The sequence below is a fragment of the Notolepis coatsorum genome (genome assembly GCF_963971535.1).
Source record: "Notolepis coatsorum genome assembly, chromosome: 19".
Lineage (NCBI taxonomy): Eukaryota > Metazoa > Chordata > Actinopteri > Aulopiformes > Paralepididae > Notolepis > Notolepis coatsorum.
The window spans coordinates 34,960,360-34,984,662 of record NC_140183.1 but is presented as its reverse complement, the minus strand read 5'-3'; the positions used below and the strand labels follow the sequence as shown (position 1 = coordinate 34,984,662).

Sequence of the window (24,303 nt, the reverse complement as noted above, 5' to 3'; positions counted from 1 at the left end):
ATCGCGATATATATCGTGTATCGTGATATAGCCAAAAAATCCTTTAGAGGCCATATCGATGTCGCCCACTTTGAGTTCATACTACTCGAGTAATTCATGCAAGTAGTACTCAATCTGGGAAAGCATGACTCATGCCCCTCCCTACCCGCCATCGTTTTCTACCTGAACTCATCTGGTGTAACCCACTGGAGGGGAGGCCCCACGATACCATATCATCACAATTCTGAGTCACGATATTGCAATATATTACCCTTCTTCAACTGCAAATCTCCAACGGAAACTTTGTCAACATCTGCAATACAAAAAATCATCTGTTTTATCTAATTAGTTAACGTTTTCAGTCCAATCATTTTTATTGCAGCAAAATTGGAATGGCAAGGCATGGGGATTTTTTTCTTAAATATTGATACTTAGTGTCACTGCATCAATATAATATCGACACCCAAAACATCACATTATTTTGCTGTATCGACCCCCCCCCCCCAACCCCTAGGTGAAACACACTAACCTGGAGCCTGACTTCCTACAGGAAGAGACTAGCTCCAGTAGAAGATGGCTTCTTTAGAATCCAGGGACGTTCCTACCGGAGTGAAGGAGGAACCTGAGGACCAGCTGGACCAAGACATCCTACTGAACATCAAAAAAGAAGCGACTTTCGACTCAGATCCAGCTCTGGACATGAGTGTAGTGAAGGAGGAACCCGCAGATTATCAGGACATATGTAAGTTCAATATTCCATCGTTCTCTGTAACATTTAATAGTCTAGGTTTAACCAACATTGAAAATGCCAGTTCCCCCAATGACAAAACCTTTGCAAAGAGCTGGATGTTGGAGTCATCTGAAAAGAAGTTACAGATGAAAAAACAGAAAAAAATACAAGATACCAAACAAGTAATCAATCAATCAATCAGATTTATTAATAGAGCACATTTAACATGACACATGTCAACCAAAGTGCTGTACAGAGGGTAGATACACATACATCTAGACAACATATAGACAACAATCACATCTCCGTTTTACGGGAGGGCACACAGGAAGACACACAGGAAAACAGGGCATGAGTCAGTGAACATCGGGAAAAGCTAATAGGTAGAAGTGGGTTTTGAGTCTAGATTTGAAGGCATCTATCGAGGGGGCAAGCCTAATGTAGGTGGGGATGCTGTTCCACAGTTCAGGGGCTGCAACAGCAAAGGCACGGCCTCCCCTGAGCTTAAGGTTCAACCTCCGGGCTGTCAGGAGCCTATGATCGGCTGACCTGAGGGACCTGGTGTTGGAATAGGGGGATAGGAGGTCTGAGATGTAGGAGGGGGGCTGACCATTAACCCTTTATCTGCCAGGGATTATTCTGATTTTATACCGTCCTCTTATAGGCCTGCCACGATAACACATTTTGCTGGGCGATTAATTGCCCCCGAAAATATCGCGATAAGCGATATTATTGCGACCGGTTAGAGATTTTTTTTTTTTGAGACATTTATTTCCCAAAACTTTTATTTTGAAGCCCACCGCTCCGTCTTTTCCGGTGTTTTAGACTTTTATTTTGAAGCCCACCGACCGGACCGGAAGTATTGTTGTGATTATCAGGTACTTTTTGGGTACTTTGGGTACCAGAAAAGTCACGTGAAACACTGCAGACCACTGATTGGTCAGAATAGAGACGCGTCTCTAGGATTTCATAATCATTATGTTTGCAGCAGGCACAAGTGCAATAAACAAAGGATACAGTCACTGTGTATTCTGCCTCATTTATTGATTAAACAAAACCGACATCAACACAATTTGCCACCGAGCGGAGAGTTTAGTCTCGCAAAAAGATTGCTGACTTGTTAAGGCTTGTTGTTAGGTTAGGTGCTAATGTTGTGCTAGCGTTTTAGCATGGCTATCGTACATAGCGTGATCAATATAACTCGCTATTGATTGTTTGTATGAGTAACGTTAATGCTAGTAGAATAGACACAGCGTGAGGTAATCACCATCCATTTTAAACCGGTTATTACCTAATGCTAACGTTAGCAAATAGACGCGACTGGTAACGTTACAGCTTGTTAGCCTAACTAACGTTAACGCTTGTAGAATAGACACAATGAGAGGTAACGTTAGCGTTAGCAGAATAGACACAACGAGGGTCTCGTTAATGTTGTTATTGATTGATTGATTGAAAACTGTGTTTACTCTGTTTGTATGAGTAACGTTAATGCTAGTAGAATAGACACAATGAGGGGTAACGTTAGCCCCACGGAGCTCCTGTGCTGTGCTCTGTAGTAAAGCCAGCGGCCCGCCTCCCAACACGGACAGTGACTGACAAGGGGCACTGGGTCCGCCTCATTAAAACAAACGCGCAAATAGCAATTAATCGCGCCCGTCAAAATCATTGCATTCATTTTAATTATCGCGACAATTAATCGATTTATTGCTTATCGCTAGTGATGCACCGATGTGAAAATTGTGGCCGATACCGATAACTGATATTAATATTGCTGTTCTGGCCGATACCGATATTTACCGATGTCGATATCTCTGTATAGAAAACACTTTTTTATGATAATCAAATAAAGAGCTATTTTCCAAAACGCATAATTTTTTTTACTTTTGTAACTTATTTTCAGAAATGACTGATCTTTTGAAACTATTTAAGGCCAAAACATGTAAAAATAAGAAAAAAAAGATATAAAAAAAAAAAAAAAAATTAAAAACGTTTTTTTTTTTTTTTTTTTTTTTTTTTTATCTGCCCTATCTTGATATCGGACCGATACCGATGTGTAAAAAAACGGCCATATCGGCCGATATTATATCGGCGGCCGATATATCGTGCATCACTACTTATCGCGGCAGGCCTAGTCCTCTGCCAGCTCTATTTGTCTATGGAGAATGTTCCCCTTCTTTGCAGGGCTATAACTTTTTAAATTGTATTGCTAAATTGACATTACTATGGCCCATTCAACATCAAGTATCTATCGTTTAGGATGTAGCAACGTTCTACTTTTTCATTCACACATTCATACTAAAATATGGTCTAAAGTTTTATTTATCGTTTTCTGCAGCATTCCATAGAACGTGAGTTATAGCCACAAATACATATATTAGATCATCAAATGTAGTTTGATACCGATTGACGTCAGATAAAAAATTTCAATTGTACAAGGTCCTAAACGTCATGCCTCATCATCTGCTGGTGACCGGAGGGGGGGGGGGGTTATAAGTCCGTGGCCGACGTTAAATGATTCATGTAGTATGGGCGATATATATATCAGAGCAGATTATACGGTTAATAATAATCAAACACGCTGAAACTCACCGCGGCTTCCTCTGACCGCTGGGTGATCAGCGTGGAGCAGAAAGATCGCTATTATGGGATGTTGATATATGCGATCCATTTCCAGGTTGTATAATACTATATGCGTCCAAATCATGTTGTTTATCGAGTTATTTGCAACCGATCGATGTCCAGTGTATCAAGATGGAGTCCCGCTAGCGATAGTGAGTGCCCGGACAAAATATTGGCGAGCACCACTTCCGCGCGTCACTTCCGGTTTTGGCGATTTGCCGATCGGCCACCAGATGGCGGTCTTGAACCGTTGGAGAGTTGAGAGGAGATCTACAGGAGATCTCAAGTCTCTGTGGGTGAAATATGATTGCCATGACAGATTTTTGAAATATTGATCTCAAAGACACTGTACGACGTCATTGGCAGATTACGCATGGCGGAGAATGATGTGTTAAGTCGTCTTTGGCGATTAAAGGGTTAAGGGCTTTAAAAACGAAAAGGAGAACCTTACAATTTATTCTGTAGTGTACTGGAAGCCAATGAAGGGAGGCAAGGACATGGGTGGTGTGGTCTCTCTTACGGGTTCCGGTCAACAGTCTGGCATACAGAGCTGTGTGTCAGACAGACTGGTCAGCAACACCGGGGCCCCGCAGGGGACAGTCCTCTCTCCCTTCCTCTTCACCGTCTACACCAGGGGTTCCCAAACTTTTTCAGCTCGAGACCCAAAAGAGAAATTTGGTGTTTCCCCGGGACCCAAACTTACAAAAATACATCATGAATTGCCATAACATACATTTATAAACTACTGATAAAGAACACAACAAACCATGAATTATTTCATTATAAAAGTACATCACAGCAATAATCAGAGTGTAATGTTAATTTTCTCACCACCTCATAAAATATGCACATACAATTTTGTAACACTTTTAAATTAACAAACATGTTCTATTCTCCTTTCTATTTATCACCCCTTTTTCAACTCTCCATTTCTTACCCCCTCCCTCTGTCCCTCAACCTTAAACCCCAACATTGAGCAACATTCAATTTCTGATACATTTTTACTGACTTATTTTAAAATTCTACTGACCTGCCATGCTAGAAGGGGTATAATATTTCATCTATGGTACAATGAAATCTAATGAGAGGTATGTGGCTGGTTGAAGTTTTCAACCAGCATATCTATTCTGGGCTTGGTTTTTGAAGCTATTCTGAGGTCATGCTGAGCATTTAGCCTGTTTCTGGTATGCTAGAGTAGAAAACCCAGATTCACATAAGTATGTGGTGCCAAACTGAATCAACACATCTACAGCTTTCCTAGCCAAGCAGGAGAACTCTACCTGCTGGAGATGAGCAATCCAAAAATGTATTCACATATCATATAATTGTTCAGATAACTTAATATAACGTTTAGAAACAGCAGCAGTCTTTCAAGTGTATTTAAAGGTATGTGCTTGTTTGTCAGGTATATGTAGTACAGAGATCAGTACAGTACAGGTAGTGCAGGAATACTTGCATGATTGACAGCCTTTATGGTGGTTGTATTCCATTGGATGTCCTTTTCTGTACAGTTGCACATTGCTGTACTCCACTCAGACCCAGTAGGTATGGGAGTTTTCCGTTATTTGTCATGTTTTCAAACTCTCTTTTGGTGTTTGCAATTCATGGGAAGTATATGTCTCTGATATCTTGGTACAGTGGGCAGGTTTTTAGAAAGTACTTGAGAGAGGCTCCGATTTAATCCGGGACACAGACATGCAGCCAATGTGACTGACAATGGCTCTGTTCATGGTCACGAATGGATTCCAGCTTCATTGATTTACTACAGATGACAAACGTGTTGTTTTTCTTTTCAAAATACTTGCGGCACACGGAACAACTCATAACAGCCCAGGCCAGCATCATACTGTCTCTTGAAACACCGCTATCTCCAAACGACCAATCCTCTCAAAACTTTATTTTATTCTGTGGTCCCGCTCTCGCTGCCGCAGTGGGTTTTATTTTTTAGCGGTCGGCTTACTCCTTCCATAGTTACACATATTTTTAACCCATTTAACGTTATTAAGCTAACGTTAGCTAATCGTTATAGCAGCTAACGTTGGGACAGAAAGATAGAGGATGTGGTAAACAAGCCACCAAGCTCACGTTTGATTGGTTAGAATGGTCACTGTTAGGGATGCCCCGATCACGTTTTTTGCCACCGATACCGATCACCGATCGTCGTGAGCCATATCGGCCGATACCGATCCGATACCGATCGTTTTTGATTAAAAAGAAATTAAAAATTATTTTATATAATTTTTTTTTTTTTTTTAATAAAATATATATATTATATAATTAGACTTGTAGTTGTATTATCTGCGAGACATCGCCACCACGCAACAAGTCAAAATGCTCGCTATCTGCAAACTGTGTGTACTCTAGTAGCCCTAGCTCCAAAAAGGATTCTCCGGCGCTGCAGCGGGACCCTATTGGTAACGTTATGCTTTGGTCATTTCACATTCAGCAAGCCCTCAGCTCGAATACGCATTCAATCAATGTTATAAGACATTGATATCAGGAGCTATCTGTAGCTACTGCTAGCCGGCTAGATGACGTTAAGACAACTATTTAGTTCAATCGGACATTTCGTTTTGAACCGTGAACTAACGTCAGCTAACGCAAGCTAACGCAAGCTAACGGAGATATCAACATGGGCTACTGGACTTCCTGGGGCATTTGTTGATATCCGGAGCTATCAGTAGCTAGCCGGCTAAATACCGTTAGACAATGCCTACTAAAAGTGAATAGTTGACTGGGTAATTTTGTTTAAACAGTAACGATAGCTAGGTAGCTAACGTTAGCTCAGGTCGAATGCACTATCTAGACTCAGCAGAGGAGGTCCGCCTCCGTGTTTACAAACTCTACACGGGTACGGGCGGGGCTAGGGAGGAGGAGCAGTTTGCAGGTCCTGTGCGTCTGAGACAAGCGAGTGAGATATCCACTTGATCAGTTTCCGCGATCGGCGAATATGACAAATTATCGGAATTCCCCGATCGCATATTTATACTGATTATCGGCCGATAACGATCGGTGGCCGATCGATCGGGGCATCCCTAGTCACTGTCAACTCACAAGGCACGAGTGTACAAACTAGCGAATGTACAGAAAAGGGACATTTGGGGAGGGGGGAGCAGGAGGAGGGATTTCAAGCCCTGTGTTATGCATTTTACTCTGCCAATTGGCGACCCAATAAAAACGGGTCCGCGACCCATTTTCAGAAACTCTAGTCTACACCAACGACTTCCACTATCGGTCAGAGTCCTGTAGGGCTGACCTTCGAAATTTGTTTTGGCATTCGAAGCTTCGGGGCCGAGATTAGATTTTAATTCGAAGCTTCGAGATACATTTTTTTTAACTTTTATATATATATATATATTTTATGTTGTGGGACTTGTACAGCACTTTGTTCAACTTTGTCAGTGCTGTAAAGTTTAAACCTTTTTAAATCTTAGACAAACGAAACACTTTGCTTTCATGAAATATTGTAAGCCGTCATTTGAGGCTTTATAAAAGCAGCACAATGAACACAAATCTGTCAGTGCCGAGCCCGACCTCATCTTAAATAACAAACGGCATTGCTTGTTGTAGTTAACACATCTTGCGCCAAAAACTATTTACTCGTTATTGCCCGCCAATCGAATAGCACCAACAACGAGTTTACTCGTTTTTATGATCGTTATTTCCTTTATTCGCTATTGGCATTCATAATTCATCCAGGAAGGCACCGGGAGCCAGCTGGACCCTGTCTGATATTTCAACGCCTCAATACCGCTGCCTGGTGGATTTCGGGCGAGTTGCACTCTACTCTAAAAAAACGGATGTGGCGCTCTGTGCATCAGGGAAAATCCTCCGGCAGAGATCTCTATATCTTGTAACTAGGGATGGGTACCTTTCACATTTGAACCGATACCGGTACCGGTACCTGTGAATCGATACCGGTACCCAACGGTACCTTTTTTCGGTACTTTAGTCTCAAGACATTTAATTTACCTACCTCAGTCGTAAAAAAAAATCCAAACTTCAAATAACTACAATTTCGACAGTTTTCGGCTTGTCATTGCTCCGACTGCTTTGTTGTTGAATCAAGTCAAATCCTAGGTAAGCATATATTGTGCGTGTGAACGTTGACATGAAAAGAAAAAAGTTAAAAAAAAAGAAAAAGTAAAAAAAGAAAAATTATAATTTTTTATTTATTTTTTTCTCACTTGATTCGATACTCAGTAGTACCGACGTGTTTTCGGTTCGGTACCTCAAAAGTACCAAATTCAGTACCAATCCCTACTTGTAACGTGGATCAAGATACACACTCGAGTGCATGGGATCGCTTTCGAGACGCAAGAATCAATATGCTTTCGCCGTTTATTGCGTCATACAAACAGAAAATGGATCTAGCAGATCGACATCAAATAATTGGGAAAAAAAATCTCCAGACTCATCGGCCGCAGGTAAGAGGAATCTAAGGGTAATTCCAGCTTGATTGTCTATTTATTTCATTGCAATCTATCCGATCAACGTATGGTGTCGTACTAAAGAAAGCCGTTAGCGACAATCAAGGAATCATAAACGACCCCCCCCCCCCTTTCCTTCACGCATGATGGAGCATAATGTATAGCGATAGGGATTAGGGATGGGAATTGATAGGATTTTATCGATACGATTCCATTATCGATTCTGCTTATCGATTCGATTCTTTATCGATTCCCTTATCGATACCTGATCGATTTATAATTTAAATAAATAAATTGGAAATGCAACAGAACTACATTTAGTCATTTAGCTGACGCTTTTATCCAAAGCGACTAACAAGTTCTGTACGACAAGCCATCAGGAAGGGCACAACTCTATCAGCTGAGCAACAATGTTCATCAAAGTGTTGAGTGCTACAGTGTAGGTTAGTTTATTAGGACAAGTGCATGACAGTACGGTTAGTTAGGGTTAGATATATATTTTTTTATTCAGATAATGGTTGAAGAAGTGCGTCTTTAGTCGACGGCGAAAGATTGGACGTGATTCGGCTGTCCTAACTGGGGTGGGTAGTTAATTCCACCATTGTGGGGCAAGGACTGAGAATAGGGGACTTCTCTTTGATGACCCTCCCGGAGCTCGGATAGGAGTAGATCTGAGGCGGCCAGAAGATGCAGAGCGTAGGGGTCTAAGCTGGTTAGAATAACAACATGCAACTTGACATTTCTGATTGTCATTTATTGTTGAGCCCCCATGTCAGAAAAATACAAAAACTGTAAAAAATAAAACATTAACTATAGCCTACACTTAAATAAAATAATGTATTTGAGATTCTCTTAAAATGTATTTATTTTTTTATTCTTAAACTAATTTAATCTATTGAATAACAGGTCGTTATTCCTCTGACTTCTGTCTCTCACTCACTCTCACTCTCTCTCTCTCTCTCTCTCTCTCTCTCTCTCTCTCTCTCTCTCTCTCTCTCTCTCTCTCTCTCTCACACACACACACACACACACACACACACACACACACACACACACACACACACACACACACACACACACACACACACACACACACACACACACACACACACACACACACACACACACACACACACACACACACACACACACACACACACACACACACACACACACACACACACACACACACACACACACACACACACACACACACACACACACACACACACACACACACACACACACACACACACACACACACACACACACACACACACACACACACACACACACACACACACACACACACACACACACACACACACACACACACACACACACACACACACACACACACACACACACACACACACACACACACACACACACACACACACACACACACACACACACACACACACACACACACACACACACACACACACACACACACACACACACACACACACACACACACACACACACACACACACACACACACACACACACACACACACACACACACACACACACACACACACACACACACACACACACACACACACACACACACACACACACACACACACACACACACACACACACACACACACACACACACACACACACACACACACACACACACACACACACACACACACACACACACACACACACACACACACACACACACACACACACACACACACACACACACACACACACACACACACACACACACACACACACACACACACACACACACACACACGCTGAGCCCGAACCCTGTTTTTAGGGTTTGAACGTTCGCCAGGGTTTATCGAACGTTCGTTTTTTAAAATGTTTTAATAAAAAAAAAAATTAATAATTTTTTTTTTCATTTTTTTTTATAATAATTTTTTTTATTGTATTATTATAGATCCTACGGAGGGCGGCATTGCATAGTCTATTGGTGAAAAACATGTTTACAGTGGTGGCTGTTCATGTAAACATGTAATTAAACAAAGCACTCAGAAGAAAATAAACAAGCTACTGAATCAAAGTTACTATGATAAACAATAGCCCTTGCAGTCACGTAAGGGGCTAGATAAACAACGGCATTAGTTTTGTGGCATTAACGTTATATAGTTAGTGTTACACGTTCAATAACAGGTATTCACTCTTGGTCGACGGGGAGGGGAGCCGCACGCTCCTCAACAGACCCGTCCACCGTCTACCTCGGAACGGCCGGGCTCCCAACACGCCTGCCGCCCGTCCGCCCTACCACCGTTCCGAGGTAGACGGTGGACGGGTCTGTCCACCGTGCGCCTGCTGTTGTTTCCAACGCAACCACCTCCCGCCATGAAGCTTGCGCTCCGTGGCCGAAAAAGGCTGGTATTCATTAATGATCCTTCTGCAGGTTCACCTACGGAAACCTTGTTACCGATTACTTCCTCGGCGGGGAGCTAACTACGGCTCCCCGGTAGCTACGGTAAGTCTGTTGAGGCTTCAAGCAAGCAGATCAATGGCGGCGTTGCCTGAAGTAAAAAACGAATAAACGCTTGCCGATTGGTGGTAACAGCAGAGGCGGGTGCAAGCGGTGTGACGTAATTGGCAGAATCGCCTGTCAATCAAAATAGAGCTCTGGTTGAGAAATAGTATCCCGCTGCAGCCCGGCAGACCATGCTGGTTGAGCCGAGCGCCTGACGCGCCGCTTCACATCACCTCAACCCCGTGCGCATCCTTTCTTTTTTTTTCACCGAACGTTCGAACCTATTAATTAAAGTCCGAATGTCAGCGTAACGAACGAACGTTCGGGCTCAGCCTTAACACACACACACACACACACACACACACACACACACAGACACAGACACAGACACAGACACAGACACAGACACAGACACAGACACACACACACACACACACACACACACACACAGAGAGAGAGAGAGCGCTCCCTCCCCGGGCCCCTGTCCTATAAGGTATTGGCTTGTGTCGCTACACGGACACATTTGTATGTTGCACCACTGTACTTCCTGGCTTACAGACTTGTAAACAAACACTCCGCCTCTCATTATATGTGAACTAAAGAGTACAAGGTTTACACAACAGCCCCCACCTGCTGTTTTATTGTATTTGTACCTGTACTATCCGCTGTCAGCTGTTTATCTCTCTTTGTGAGCTTGATTAAATAGCGTTAGCTCACGTTAGCTAGCGTTAGCTCCGCGGCTAATTTTAGCTCACCCTGATCTAAATCAATGACTAGGTTCTAAAGCATTCAAGTAGTTTTCACTGCACATAGAAGTAGCCAAACAGCGGGAGCATTTCGGGAGCATATTACCAAAACCCAGGCAATTTCGAGCCCTTAAGGAATCAAATAGTCTGCCATGGCTACATGCTAACGCTAACATTATTGCGCAACTAGGAAAAACCTGGCAGCGATAAGGGAATCGAAAGTCACGGGAGCCACACGGTTCCAGGCATCGGCCAATTAGGATTCCCAATTAGGATTCCCATCCCTAATAGGGATGCACCGATATGAAAATTTGCCACCGATACCGATTGTTCAACTAACACAATCGGCCGATACCGATATTTGTGGCAAAAAATATATATTTGTAGTTTTTTTTTATATATCTTTTTTTGTAATTTCTTTTTATTTTAATGAAACTACTGTATATTTGTATGTTTGTATTTGTAGGCCTCTTTACTTACTTAAAAAAAGGAAACATCAAGAAATATGTTTATGGTATTAATTCCACCATGCCATGTAGCACTATCCCTCTCCCAGTATGGTCTGCAGCTGGATACTATTGTCTCAACCAATGCAATAGAACAATTTTGATTGACAGTCGATTCGGCCAATTACGTCACACCGCTAGCACCCACCTCCTGCTGTTCTTACCACCAATCGGCAAGCGTTTATTCATTTTCTACTTCCGGGCATGCCGCCATTGATCTGCTTGCGAGAACCACAACAAGCTTACCGTAGCTAATACGTTAGCTGCCCGCCGACCAGCGCTCCACAGGATGACCAAACGAGACATAATGATTTTACTGCAAGGAATGTTATAATAAAACAAAGCCTTTCTATACATTTGTCTGATTGAAAACTTTATTAACAGATTGCAGAATGGATTGGGTACAACTCTCAGGGCTCTATGAGCAACGGAAGGAACTGAGCTAGTAGTTCGGGTAAATACTATGCTTATGTTATTGAACGTGTAACACTAACTATATAACGTTAATGCCACAAAACTAATGTTTGTGTCATTTTAACAGCAGATACTTTCTTAAATGCCATCTTCCCGAGAGAGGGGTGTTGACGGGGAGCTGTGATGGGTTCGCTTGGTTCTGTTATTAGCATTGAACAGCTAACCAAAAGCTAACGTTAAAGGTTTAGCCATAACGTTACCTTGGCTAAAGTTGGGGCTATTCATAATCCAGCAATAATGGCTGCAGACCTGCAAGCAAAGTACAGCAAGTTGGCAAAGGAGTATTCCAACGTAAATCACATTTTCACCAGTAACTTTAGTCTTTCCATCTCCCGGTAGCTCATGCTAGCTAACCTAGCTCATGTTAGCGTCGTCACTGAGCGACCACCTCGCGTACACAATTAATGACATGTTGCGGACAGCCATATCGGTGACAATGTTTAGCTTTTAGTGCCAAATGATAAGAGTCTGAAGCGGAGTCTCAAAAGAGAATGTTGAATATTTAGTAGTAACTTTGATGCAGTAGCTTGTGTGTGTGTGTGGGGGACTGGGGGCGGCGTTGTGCAGGACGCGACTGAACTTATCGGCTACTGCCATCGGCACATTCGAGCTTATCGGCCGATAGGCAGATTGCAGTCAACAAGGCACTTATCGACCGATACATCGGTGCACCCCTATATAGCGATCATATGCATTTGAATTTTTTTATATAGCGTGTATAGCAGGGGTCAGCAACCTTTTTGACATGAAGTGCCTGTTTGAAATATAGTTGTAACTAGTGTGCCTCAACAATATTCCATGCATCGTAAAAAACATTTCTCATAATCAGGTATTTTTAATGATAATTTTTACATTATTATTACATCATTATTGTTATTGTTATTATTAACAATATTATTATGATGGTTGTATCAACCCTAAATCTGAGTTGGGGCGGGGGTGCAATGCAGACAAACAGTTTTGCTTTACTGAGCTCCGTTATCTGGGGGCTGTAGTTGGTCACTTTAAGCTGCACACCGGAGCATCTTTTAATCCAGCTGTTTGCTGTTCTCTGATATTTTCTGACATTTCGTTGATGCGTCGCTCGACACTTCAAGCTGACATGGGGATATCTTTTATCCTTGATTTGATTGTCTCTTTGTTTGGCAAGCCTTCAAACAAAACATCTGAGCTACAGAGAAAAGCCTCCTTGATATACTCGACTTAAAAAAAAGAACCTGTGGGAGGCTTTCAACAAGATAAATGCGACAACAGTGCAAAATATTTCACTATAATATTTCAAAGCAAAAAAATAAATAAATAAAAATCTTTTATTTTTAAATTTCTTTTTAATGCTGCCCCCTGTGCCAATGAAAATGCCCCCGCGTGCCTATGCAGGCACGCGTGCCTAGGGTTGCCTACCCCTGGTGTATAGGAATGAAACGCCAAACGATTATGTATAATACGTGTCAGGGCCTATAACGCGCGTTCTAGGAATTGCTGCTATACACTCTAAAAACACTTATATTCACGACGGTACTAACACGACAATGTATGAATGGAAAAATATAACGTTCGCACATCCGGAATGATAGATACCCGATGTTGAATGGGCCATAGTAATGTCGATATAGCTATAATATTTAAAAAGTTATAGCCCTGCAAAGAAGGTGAGCCACTCCATAGGGTTACAGCACTGGCAGAGAGTGGTATAAGATGGGTATACTGCGTGGCGCAGAATGTGTTGATTTTATAATTTTTTTTAATAGATTTTTTCTTTTATATATATTTGAATTTAATTTTCCCATTCGAATCCCATGCCCATCGAACGAAGCTTCGAAGTATTTAAGACAGCCCTAGAGTCCTGCCACCTTCAGAAGTTTCTAATGACTCTGCGATAGTGGGATGTATGAAGGACGGTGATGAGAGGGAATACCGGGAACTGGTAGTGGACTTCGTCACATGGTGCGATAAAAACCACCTGCAGCTAAATGTGGCAAAGACCAGGGAACTGGTGGTGGAGCTGGGGAGGAGGAGGAGTGCACCTGTGACCCCCGTTTCCATCAGGGGAGTCGATGTGGACATGGTTGAGGAGTACAAATACCTCGGTGTGCACATCGACAACAAACTGAACGGGTCAAAACACGCAGAGGCACTGTACAAGAAGGGCCAGAGCCGACTCTACTTCCTCAGAAGGCTGAGATCCTTCAATGTCTGTACAAGGATGTTGAGGATGTTCTATGAGTCGGTGGTGGCGGGCGCCTTCTTGTACGCTGTGACCTGCTGGGGCAGCGGACTGAGAGCAGGGGACACAAACAGGCTGGATAAGCTGGTCAGGAAGGCCAGTAGCGTGGCTGGGGTGATGCTGGACTCTCTAGCGAGGGTGGCGGAGAGGAGGAGCCTTGCTAAGCTCCAGGCCATCAGGGAAAACCCCTCCCACCCACTATACACAGACTTGGCTGACAGGAGGAGCATGTTCAGTGCTAGGCTCACACTACCTAAATGCAGCACTGGAAGTCCTTCATTCCAACAGCCATCAGACTATACAACAGTGGTTCTCAACTGGTCTAGCCTCGGGACCCAACATTTTCTTTAGTCATTAAGTCGCAACCCAAATTTTTTAACCACTATGATTTATTAAAAAAAAAAAAATTGCAGTAATACACAATCTTTCATGCACTGTTAAAAACAAAAAAGTGCAACAAAAGTGCAACTAGGGCTAAAAACCCAACGAAATAAAATAATAATAAATAATATATGCTTCTTAGCAGATTTCTTAGCTTAACATAACATACCTAAGTTTGGGGGAACTAATGGGATAACTGGGGTTGCAACAAAAGTACAACTAGGGCTAAAAACCCAATGAAATAAAATAATAATAAATAATATGCTTCTTAGCAGATTTCTTAGCTTAACATAACAGACCTAAGTTTGGGGGAACTAATGGGATAACTGGGGTTGCAACAAAAGTGCAACTAGGGCTAAAAACACAATGAAATGATCATAATCATAATCATAATCATAAATAATATATCCTTCTTAGCAGACTTCTTAGTAGTGTTGTCAAAAATATCGAAGTATCGATACATATCGATACTGAATATTTAAAACGGCTTCGATACTCATTTCCCGAAATACCGATACTTTCTGCAGTATCGGTACCAGCTGGCGAGTGTTCTACAGCAAGTTGTTGACTCGCTGTTCCGCCTGCTCCGAGTCCAGCCCTCCCCCTCACAGAGAAGTCTTCAGTTTGTATTTGTAAACAAGAGCTTTTAGCTGAAAATGATGGCAAATGCAGAGCCTCCGCAACTTGTGCTTGTGGATAAAGAAAACAGCAGAAGTGCTGTTTGGAGGTACTTCGGGTTTGAAGTAAACAACGAAGGACAAGCTAAAGCTTCCCCAATGCTATTTGCAAGCGGTGTTAGAGCAGTGCCAGCGCGGATCTCCATAAAGAAATGAAAGAGGTTTGTGACAGCTGCTCTTTCAACGTCACTGTGACTGAAGCATTAAACCATTAACTCTAGTTTAATACATGATACGTTGTCTACTGATGGCGCATAATATCAACAGCTGATTCGTTGTAACGTTACAGCTACCAGCTAACGTTAGCTACTGCTAGCAGTTAGCTCCCTTAGCTTAGCTGGCCACCGTTATAATTACTGCATGGAAACGGAGTAACGTTAACGTGTAAACGTTATGTCGAGGTCATACAATACTACAGTCGACATAAGGTTAACGTTACCCCGTTTCCATCAAGTGTTTAAATAGCAGCAATCTTGTTGAAAATGTAATGTTACTAAAATGCTCCGAGCATAGCCTCTCTCTTTCTGTCTCTCTCTCTCTCTCTCTCTCCCGCTACCTCTCTCTCTCTCTCTCCCGCTACCTCTCTCTCTCTCTCTCTCTATCTACCGATACCTCTCTCTCTCTCTCTCTCTCTCTCGCTCTCGTTATCTTTAAATAAAAATCGAAACTGTTACTAACTGTTCAGTTTGTGAGGTACATGCAACACAGATTACAGTGTTTACATCTGTCTGCTTGAGAAAATACCATGTTCTGCGTTTGCAATAAAAATGATTGAAGTGAGATGAACAGTTATTTTTAAATGTGTGATCTAAAGATAAACAAAGGGTTTTAAAAGTGTTATTTATCTTCTCTTATAGTACCAGACTCGAAGCTGAGGAGAATCAACCAGCAACAAAAGCTAAATTTGTTTATAAAAAAAAAAATATATATATATATATATTTTTTTTTCTTTTTTTGGGTATCGAAATGGTATCGAAGTATCGATACTTTTCAGGGTATCGTATCGAAGTCGAAATTCCAGTATCGTGACAACACTACTTCTTAGCTTAACATAACAGACCTACAGTAAGTTTGGGGGAACTAATGGGATAACTGGGGTTGCAACAAAAGTGCAACTAGGGCTAAAAACACAATGAAATAAAATAATAATAATAATAAATAATATATCCTTCTTACCAGATTTCTTAGCTTAAAGGAAAACTCCAAAATGTTGGGAAATTAGCTTATTTAACATCTTCCCTGGAGTTAGACAGACGATACATACCTTTTTTGTCTCTGTGCGTGCATTTAGCTTAGGGAACAGTCGCTCCGTTAGCGTAGCTTAGCTTCATCACTGGAAGTGGGGGGGGGGTTACAGCCTGACGTTCCCTACAGTGCCCTACAGTCACCAAATACACTCCAAATACAACTCAAACGTTCCTGTAAACATGTTGTGACCTGTGTATTTACCACGTGGGGAAATAAAAAATAATTGAATTAGACAATTACGTTTTCTAAGCAGATATACTCAGAACTATTTTTTGCCGAACGACTCCTCTCTGCGCGCAGTCAGTGATTTCTACGTGGAAGCCGTGTTTGTTTACATTCTCATTCATTCAAAGGATCCGAACCGATTGAAGTTTATGGATACCATGACTTAAAATCCTCTTACCTTGACGATTAAAAGCCTCCCCAATTTAGAAAACAGTAATCCAATGGCTGGTATTGATAATATACTACTAACTACTGCACGCTCGGAGCTAACCGGAGCTAATACTAAAGCTAATATAATGACTTCCTTTCTGGGGGTTTTCAAAATAAAAGGGTGACGTCTATAGCAGCGGAATACGTTTATTTTGTACATTATCTAACGTTAACACGAACCTAAACTAACTTTAGGTTAGTTGTAACGTTAGTTTAGGTTCGTGTTAACGTTAGATAATGTACAAAATAAACGTATTCTGCTGCTATAGACGTCGCTCTTTTATTTTGAAAACCCCCAGAAAGGAAGTCATTATATTAGCTTTAGTATTAGCTCCGGTTAGCTCAGAGCGTGTATTTGGTGACTGTAGGGCACTGTAGGGAACGTCAGGCTGTAAAACCCCCCCACTTCCAGTGATGAAGCTAAGCTAAGCTAACGGAGCGACTGTTCCCTAAGCTAAATGCACGCACAGACAAAAAAGGTATGTATCTTCTTGTCTAACTCCAGGGAAGATGTTAAATAAGCTAATTTCCCAACATGTTGGAGTTTTCCTTTAACATCCCAGGGAACTAATGGGATAACTGGGGATGTTGTTTGCTCCTGAAGAGTCTCAAAGTCTGGGGTGATGGTAGACAAAGCAACTCTGAGGTCATGCTCAATGTCCAATCTGCTTTGTCTTCAGCTGGACCACAGATGAGAAGCCACTTTCACAAAGATAGGTAGTGAAAAAAAAATTATCATAAAAAAAAGTTAAATTATTATTTACTTTTTTAACAGACACATCCGCGACCCACAAATAATTGCCCTGCGACCCACTTTTGGGTCGCGAACCACCAGTTGAGAAACACTGCATTAGACCATGTGTTAATTTCTTAAATTGAAAAATAGTCCTGCATAACTGTAAAGTCAACTCTTGCTTTCCACTCCAAAGGACATAAGGAAACAACTCCAAGTTCCAACTCCAAGTCACTTTTTATTTTCAACTTTTCAACAGTTTTAGTTGCAGTTGATTCTTGACTGGTTGGTTCTTCATATAGGTTGAAAACCTTCGAAAACAAAGAAAAAGGTTTTAACAATGCAATAAACATAAACAATAAACAACAATAACCATCTTTTCAAACCAATAAGTTCTTTTTAAACATGGTTGATTTTAAACATTAAATATATATTTTAAATAATCAAACGTCTTTTAACGATAGTGTTTACACAATGAATGCCAAAATGTAAAGTATTAAATTACCTTATAAAGTCGACATTTTAACAGTCTTAAATTAACTCGACATTTTAACCCAATTATTAAAGTAATTTTCAATGAATCATTTCTGAATTGTAACCTTTAATAAATGATTCAAGTTAGTAAACATTTGATTCAAGTCAAGTAAACATTTGGTATTTTAAATTGAATAAGTGAAGAAATAGCTAAACTTTAAGCTTGTAGATCAGCTCTGATTGAACAAGGCATTTTAAACCTTTAAACATGAGTTGTCGACCTTTTTAGTAGTCTTTCAAATTCTTAAATCAATTTAACATTTCTAACTTGGTCTTAACTTGTAAAGATACTTTTAAACATAAATGAAAACCAACTCTCAAGCAAGTGAATGTGTAGACTGAAACAGTTGGAGCTACTAAACACACAATTGAATTAGCCTGATTTTAACCACATTTAAGCAGAAGTATAAATAAACAGTAGAATAAGTAGAACATAACCGACCATTGGCGTCTTTGGGGGTAGAGCTCCTTGGGTCGACCTTCAGCTTGCTTTGTTTGTTTGTTCTGTGAGTGTCTCCACCACCTTCAGCTTGCTTTGTTTGCTTGTTCTGTGAGTGTCTCCACCACCAGCCTTTAACAGCTGTTCAATCAGCCAACGGCAGCCATCTTGCAGCTGATGCACTCTGGGAGATGTAGTTGGTAGTTGTCTGAGGTGTCTTGACATGCTCCACTCATGAGTTTTAACTCAACACCTCCCACTTGAGCTCCTGGGTTCTTAACCACAGAGGTCACTCAAGTCCTTCACGCCTCTGTTGTTCTTCAGTAGGAAGTAGAATGACCAGCCGTCTGACATCTCGATGCAGAATTGTGGCCGGGATTTTGGTTTTCACTATTTGATTTTGTGGGCTTTCCTTTGTCATTTGCTTTCGTGATGGGGACAGGATAGCTGGGAAAGGTCCTCACCAGCACATCTCTTATGATGCCTTTGCGGTCAGCGTTGACACTGACTACTCTAGCCAGCTTGTACTGTCCTCTCAGGGCATTTTGGTCAGCCAACCAGACCACATCTCCAACAGCAACATTTCGCTCTTTGGTGTGCCATTTGTTCCTTATGAACAAATTAGGACCGGCCAATTGGCTCCATTTCTTCCAGAACTTGCTGACTTCTGCCTGAATATTCTGAAGTCTTTTGTATGGGTAGCCATCAAACTGAAAGTCTCCAGGGTCACCTTTAGGATGGGCACGTCCTAAAAGCAGAGAGTTTGGAGTGATGTACTCTATGCAGTCTTCCCTGCTTTGAGTTCCTGCATCGATGGGTCTCTCATTAGCAAGGTTGGCTGCCATGAAGAGAAACGTTTGGAATTCTCCCCATGTGAAAACACCTTCTCCACCAAGGTTGCTTAAGGCCCGCTTCACTATTCTGACAGCTGCCTCTGCTGCACCGTTCCTGTGGGGAGAGTCTGCGGGGTGGATCTTCCACGACCATTCTGTGCCATGTTTGGCAGCTCTTCCTTCAAGTTCAGGCCTGTTCAGTTGGTCAAGGAATTTGTAAAGCTTTTCCAGAGCAGGCTTGGCTCCCACAAAGTTAGAGCCAGGGTCTGACCAGAGTTTCCTGGGGTGTCCTCTCAGCGAAGTGAACCTTTGATAGGCGAGCAGGAATCCTTCGGATGACTGGTCACTCACCACTTCAGTGTGCATGGCTCGGGAAGCCATGCAGCAGAAGACGATTCCCCATACCTTGAGTCTGGTCCTCTTTTTGACCTCATCCTTCACTTCATAGGGGCCGAACAGGTCCATGGTGGTGAATTCAAAGGGTGCAGCTGGGCCTGTTCGCTCTGGAGGCAGGTCAGCCATGATTTGTTGACACTGTTTTACATTGTTCTTTCTGCAAACGACACAGCTGTCAACCACCCTCTTGGCAAGTCTCCGGCCTTTTATCACCCAAGCCTTTTTCCTCATGCGAAGAAGGGTTCCTGCTACTCCCTCATGGTTTGCTTTGTGGGATTCTTGTGCCAGCAATGTAGACACCCACGATTCAAAAGGTAAGACTGGCACTGCAGTCTTCACTTCGTTGAACATCTGGATTCTGCCTCCACAAAGTAGGAGTCCAGAGTTCACGTCTTTGTACACTGCCAATCTGCTTAGAGTCGTCTCTGGGAAGGCTATAGCTTCTTGAGCAGCGAGGAAAAGGTCTTCAGATGCGTTGTCAATTTCTTTTACAGTCAACCCAGCTTGTTTGGGTGATGCCTCCCACTTTGACTGCCCTGGCACCTGGCACTTCCTCTCTAGCCACTGCTTGACAGCTCGATAGACCCAGGCGATGACTCTCACCAGTTTGGACAGGTTGCTGAATCTTCTTATTTCCACAAGATCTTTGACCCAGCCAGTGGGCTTCCTTCTTAGAGGAGTTGGCATTTCCTTTTGACTTTGGGCAGCTACCTCTCCAGCTGATTTAATGGGCCACTCCTCCACTGGCCACTTCAGGAAATCTGGTCCATTTTGCCAGGTGGAATCCTCTTTTAAATCTTCAGGAGTGCCTCCTCTTGTAATGATGTCAGCTATGTTCAGACCTCCACGGATCCACCACCAGTCCTGCACTGGTGCAGTCTTTTGGATTTCACCCACTCTGTTGGCAAAGAAGCTTTGGTACCCATAACTGTCTCTCTGGATTGCCCCAAGGACCGTCTGACTGTCCAGCAGATGGAACCATTTCTCGATCTTCATTCGAGCATGCTTTTCCACATACTTCCTGATTCTGGCTGCGAAGACTGCTCCACAGATCTCAGCTTTTACAGCTTCTCCCTTTTGATCCAGAGGTGTCAGTTTGGCTTTTGATTCCACGAACCGAACTTCAATGCCATGACATGTTTCCCACCTTAAGTACATCACAGCTCCAAAGGTTTTGTCACTTCCATCAGAGAATGTGATGCCCCAAGGGTTTCCTTTCCAGTCAGCTGGTGTGAGGCTTCTGTAGAATTTCACCTGACCAAGCTGTACATATTCTTCAAAAAGCTGTATGGCTTCTTCTCTGATGCTTTCCGAGAGTGGTTTGTCCCAGGTTTCTTGGGTCAGCTTGCCACCTCCTCCCTCTTGGAATGCCTTTCTGACAAGAATTGCTCCCTTCTGCTTGACCGGTGCTACTAGGCCAATTGGGTCGTACAGCCCGGCTACTTGGCTTAAGAGAGCCCTTCTAGTCAGTGGGTTTGGTGTTTCGGTTCTCACCTCTTCTTTGAGGAGATCTTTGCCAACTCTCATTTTCTTCTTTCTTTTGGAAAAGTTAACAGAGGTCAACATGTAGAGCTTGTCTTCGTCCACTTGGTAGCCGATGCCTAGAGCTTTGTTGTCTTCTTCCCTCATTTGATTTGGGAGAATGAAGGTTTTCCCTTGTTCCTCTTTTAGGACTTCCTTCTCTGTTCCTTTCCTCCCACTTTGCCCTGACCGGACCCATGGTTTGAGGAAGAAGCCTCCAGCTCCCAAAATCTCTTCAACTTTTGCAGTGATTTTGTCGAGTTGATCCAGGTTATTGTGGGAGGTCAAGAGGTCGTCCACATAACTGTCCTCTTCAATGACTCTGCGTTCATCTTCCAAGTGAACAAAGCTGGGCAGGCTCGCCGTTTCTCTCATAGCCAACTGAGCGATGCAACCAGCAGGTTTGTCCCCGATGTTGACTCTGGTGATTGCATATTCACTGATCTCCTCTTCTGGGCTGTCTCTCCAGAGGAATCTGTGTAGATGCATCTCACGCTGCTCCAGCCACACAGAGTTGTACATCTTCTTTATGTCTCCTAGAGCTGCATGCACACCTTCTCTGAACCGTAGCAGTACAGCTCTAATAGGGTTGAGTACATCTGGTCCCTTAAGAAGGATGTCATTCATGCTCACGCCTTTGTACTTCTGGCTGCTGTTCCAGACAATACGAACTGGTGTTGTCACTGAATGGGGGTTTGGCGCCACCAGGTGGCTCACAGACCACACTGGTCCAGTCCACTTGTCAATGATGTCATCTGTGAGTTTTATGGCTGCTCCTCGTTCGACCATTTCCTGGATTTGGGTTGTGTATGCGACTTTCCAGTCTGGTTCTTTGCTCAGTTGTTTTTCCATCCTTAAGAAGCAGGCCTGGACTGCACTTTTGTTGTAGGGGAGACAGACAGGATCTACGGTCCAAGGATATTTTGCATCCCAGTGTGGAGATGGGGTGTGAGCATCCTCCTCTTTGTAGGTGAGGCCTCCTTTAATGATTTCATACTCCCTCTCCTCTGCCAGGGTCATTTCTTTTCCTCCTGGTGGACAGTTTCCACAGCGACATCCTCCACATTTTGGTTCACATGCAGCTCCGATGCTGTCCCAGTGCCACCACTCAAGGAACTCACGGTTACTGGCAACTGTGAATGTCTCTTGATATTTGACTGCTGCTGTTCTCATGGAGCGAGCAAAGTGAGTTCTTGATTCATATGCTTCCACGTCCACCTCTTCATGCAGATCAGGATGTGCTCCGCCCACCATCTTCACCAGTGGACTCTCCCATAAGACAAGGTCTCCAACTACTTTTACTCTTTGGGGAGCAAGTCTTCCCTCTCGGTGGCTTATGAGTAGTTCAACCTCTTCTGGCCTTTCCAGCTCTTCAAGCTTGACCTCCGGGAAAAACCTTTGCAACCTCTCTGGTTGAATCACTTGATGGACCTTGGCGATTTCATCTAGGCCGTAGCAGACTAGTTTGTGGGCTCTTTCAGTGCCTGTAGGAGTCTTCACTCTAACTTTGAGGAGGTATCTCTGAGTGTCCACCTTCATGGCCATTCCTCCAACCCCATGCACAATCAATGTTATCTTCTCTCTTCTCAACCCAAGTCTTTCAGCAGCCTTATGGGTGATGTAGTTTGTATCTGACGCTAGGTCAATCAATGTCCCAATTTTCTGACCAGCGTTTGCAGTGACTTTCATCAGCATCATGATGACAGGAAGCTCGGCGAGACCATTTCTTTGCAGTAGTTCAGACTGGCCGGAGGTTTTGAGTGCCACTGTAGTTTTGTTAGTAAAAGCCCTTCTGCCTCGATCTGCCATTTCAGAGGAGAGTTCAGACAAGAACGACTCTTGTTCCTCTGTGAGTTTGCCTTTGTTGCCGTCTCTTCCACCTCTTCCTTCTTCCCATCGAGGCTTGAATTCTCCTTTTGGGCAGAGGATATAGTGGTGGTCTGCAGCATTTCCTCCCTTCTTACAGTCTGCATTTCTGCATAGGAATGTCTCTCTGCAGTATGCAGTTCCGTCATGGCATCCGAGACATTTCCTGCATGCTCCCAGCTTCTTCAAGGCAGCCGTCTTCTCCGAAAGCTTCAGTCCCTTGAACTTCCGGCAAAAGAACAGTTTGTGGTTATGTCCACAGACAACACATACGTCAAGCTCTAGTCTCTTTGTGTTCTTTGTCGAGGCAAACTTTCTTTCATTCTTTTTGTCCGGGCGATCTGGCTTGTCAGTCTTCTCCACAATTCTTAGTTGATCAAGCCTCTCCAGTACGTCTTCCTGGTTCTTCAAATATTTCAAGAGCATGTCAAAATGGTTCTCTGCTGTGACATTGCTGCTGGGATCTACCATGAACATCAACCAGTCTCTCTTGATAAAGTCAGGTAACTTGCTTTCAATTGATTTGATCACAAGTGCGTTGTTCATGGCCCCAGAGTTGCCCAATTCAGTGAGATCTGACAGAGCCTTCTCCACAGTTTGTATAAGGTCGATGACCTTTCTTGGCTGGTTTCCTTTTACATATGGTATCCTGTCGAGCTCTTCAAGGATTTCCACAGTGATGCTTGATTTATTTCCATGCCTGTTCTCTAAGACTCTGAAAATGTCTCTGGCTGTAGTGTAGGTAGAAAGTCTGAGTTCTTTGGAGATTTTCTCCTCCACGCTGTCCAAGAGCTGGATCTTTTTAACTTCAGGGGATCCGGATGGCTCTCCCTGCCTTTGCAGGCTTTCCCAATCTTTTCTCCATCTGTGATATTCTCTCTTATTTCCAGAGAAGGTAGGTAGGGTGGTTGGCTTTATCCTCACCAACGGTGTCGTCGGATGGTGTGGTGCAACTCCTGTGCCTTGCTCAGCATTCCTCAGGCTGCGTGCAGATGTAAACTGAGGTTTCCTCATCTTCAGCCTGAGAAGGGTGTCTTCTAGCTTCCTGAGCCTCGCATT

General features: G+C 43.0%; 1 protein-coding gene across 2 annotated transcripts in view; it reads left to right on the top strand.

Moving 5' to 3' along the window:
* Nucleotides 1–24,303, top strand: part of LOC311245765 (uncharacterized protein) — an 83,065-nt gene that overhangs the window by 3,408 nt on the left and 55,354 nt on the right. The window contains exon 2 of one of the 2 annotated variants that reach the window (XM_084335742.1): nt 530–721. In XM_084335742.1, coding sequence (XP_084191868.1) covers nt 553–721 — 169 coding nt within the window. In that variant the 5' untranslated portion in view covers nt 530–552. The remainder of the gene's footprint in view (nt 1–529; nt 722–24,303) is intronic. The other variant, XM_084335743.1, reaches the window with a different exon arrangement.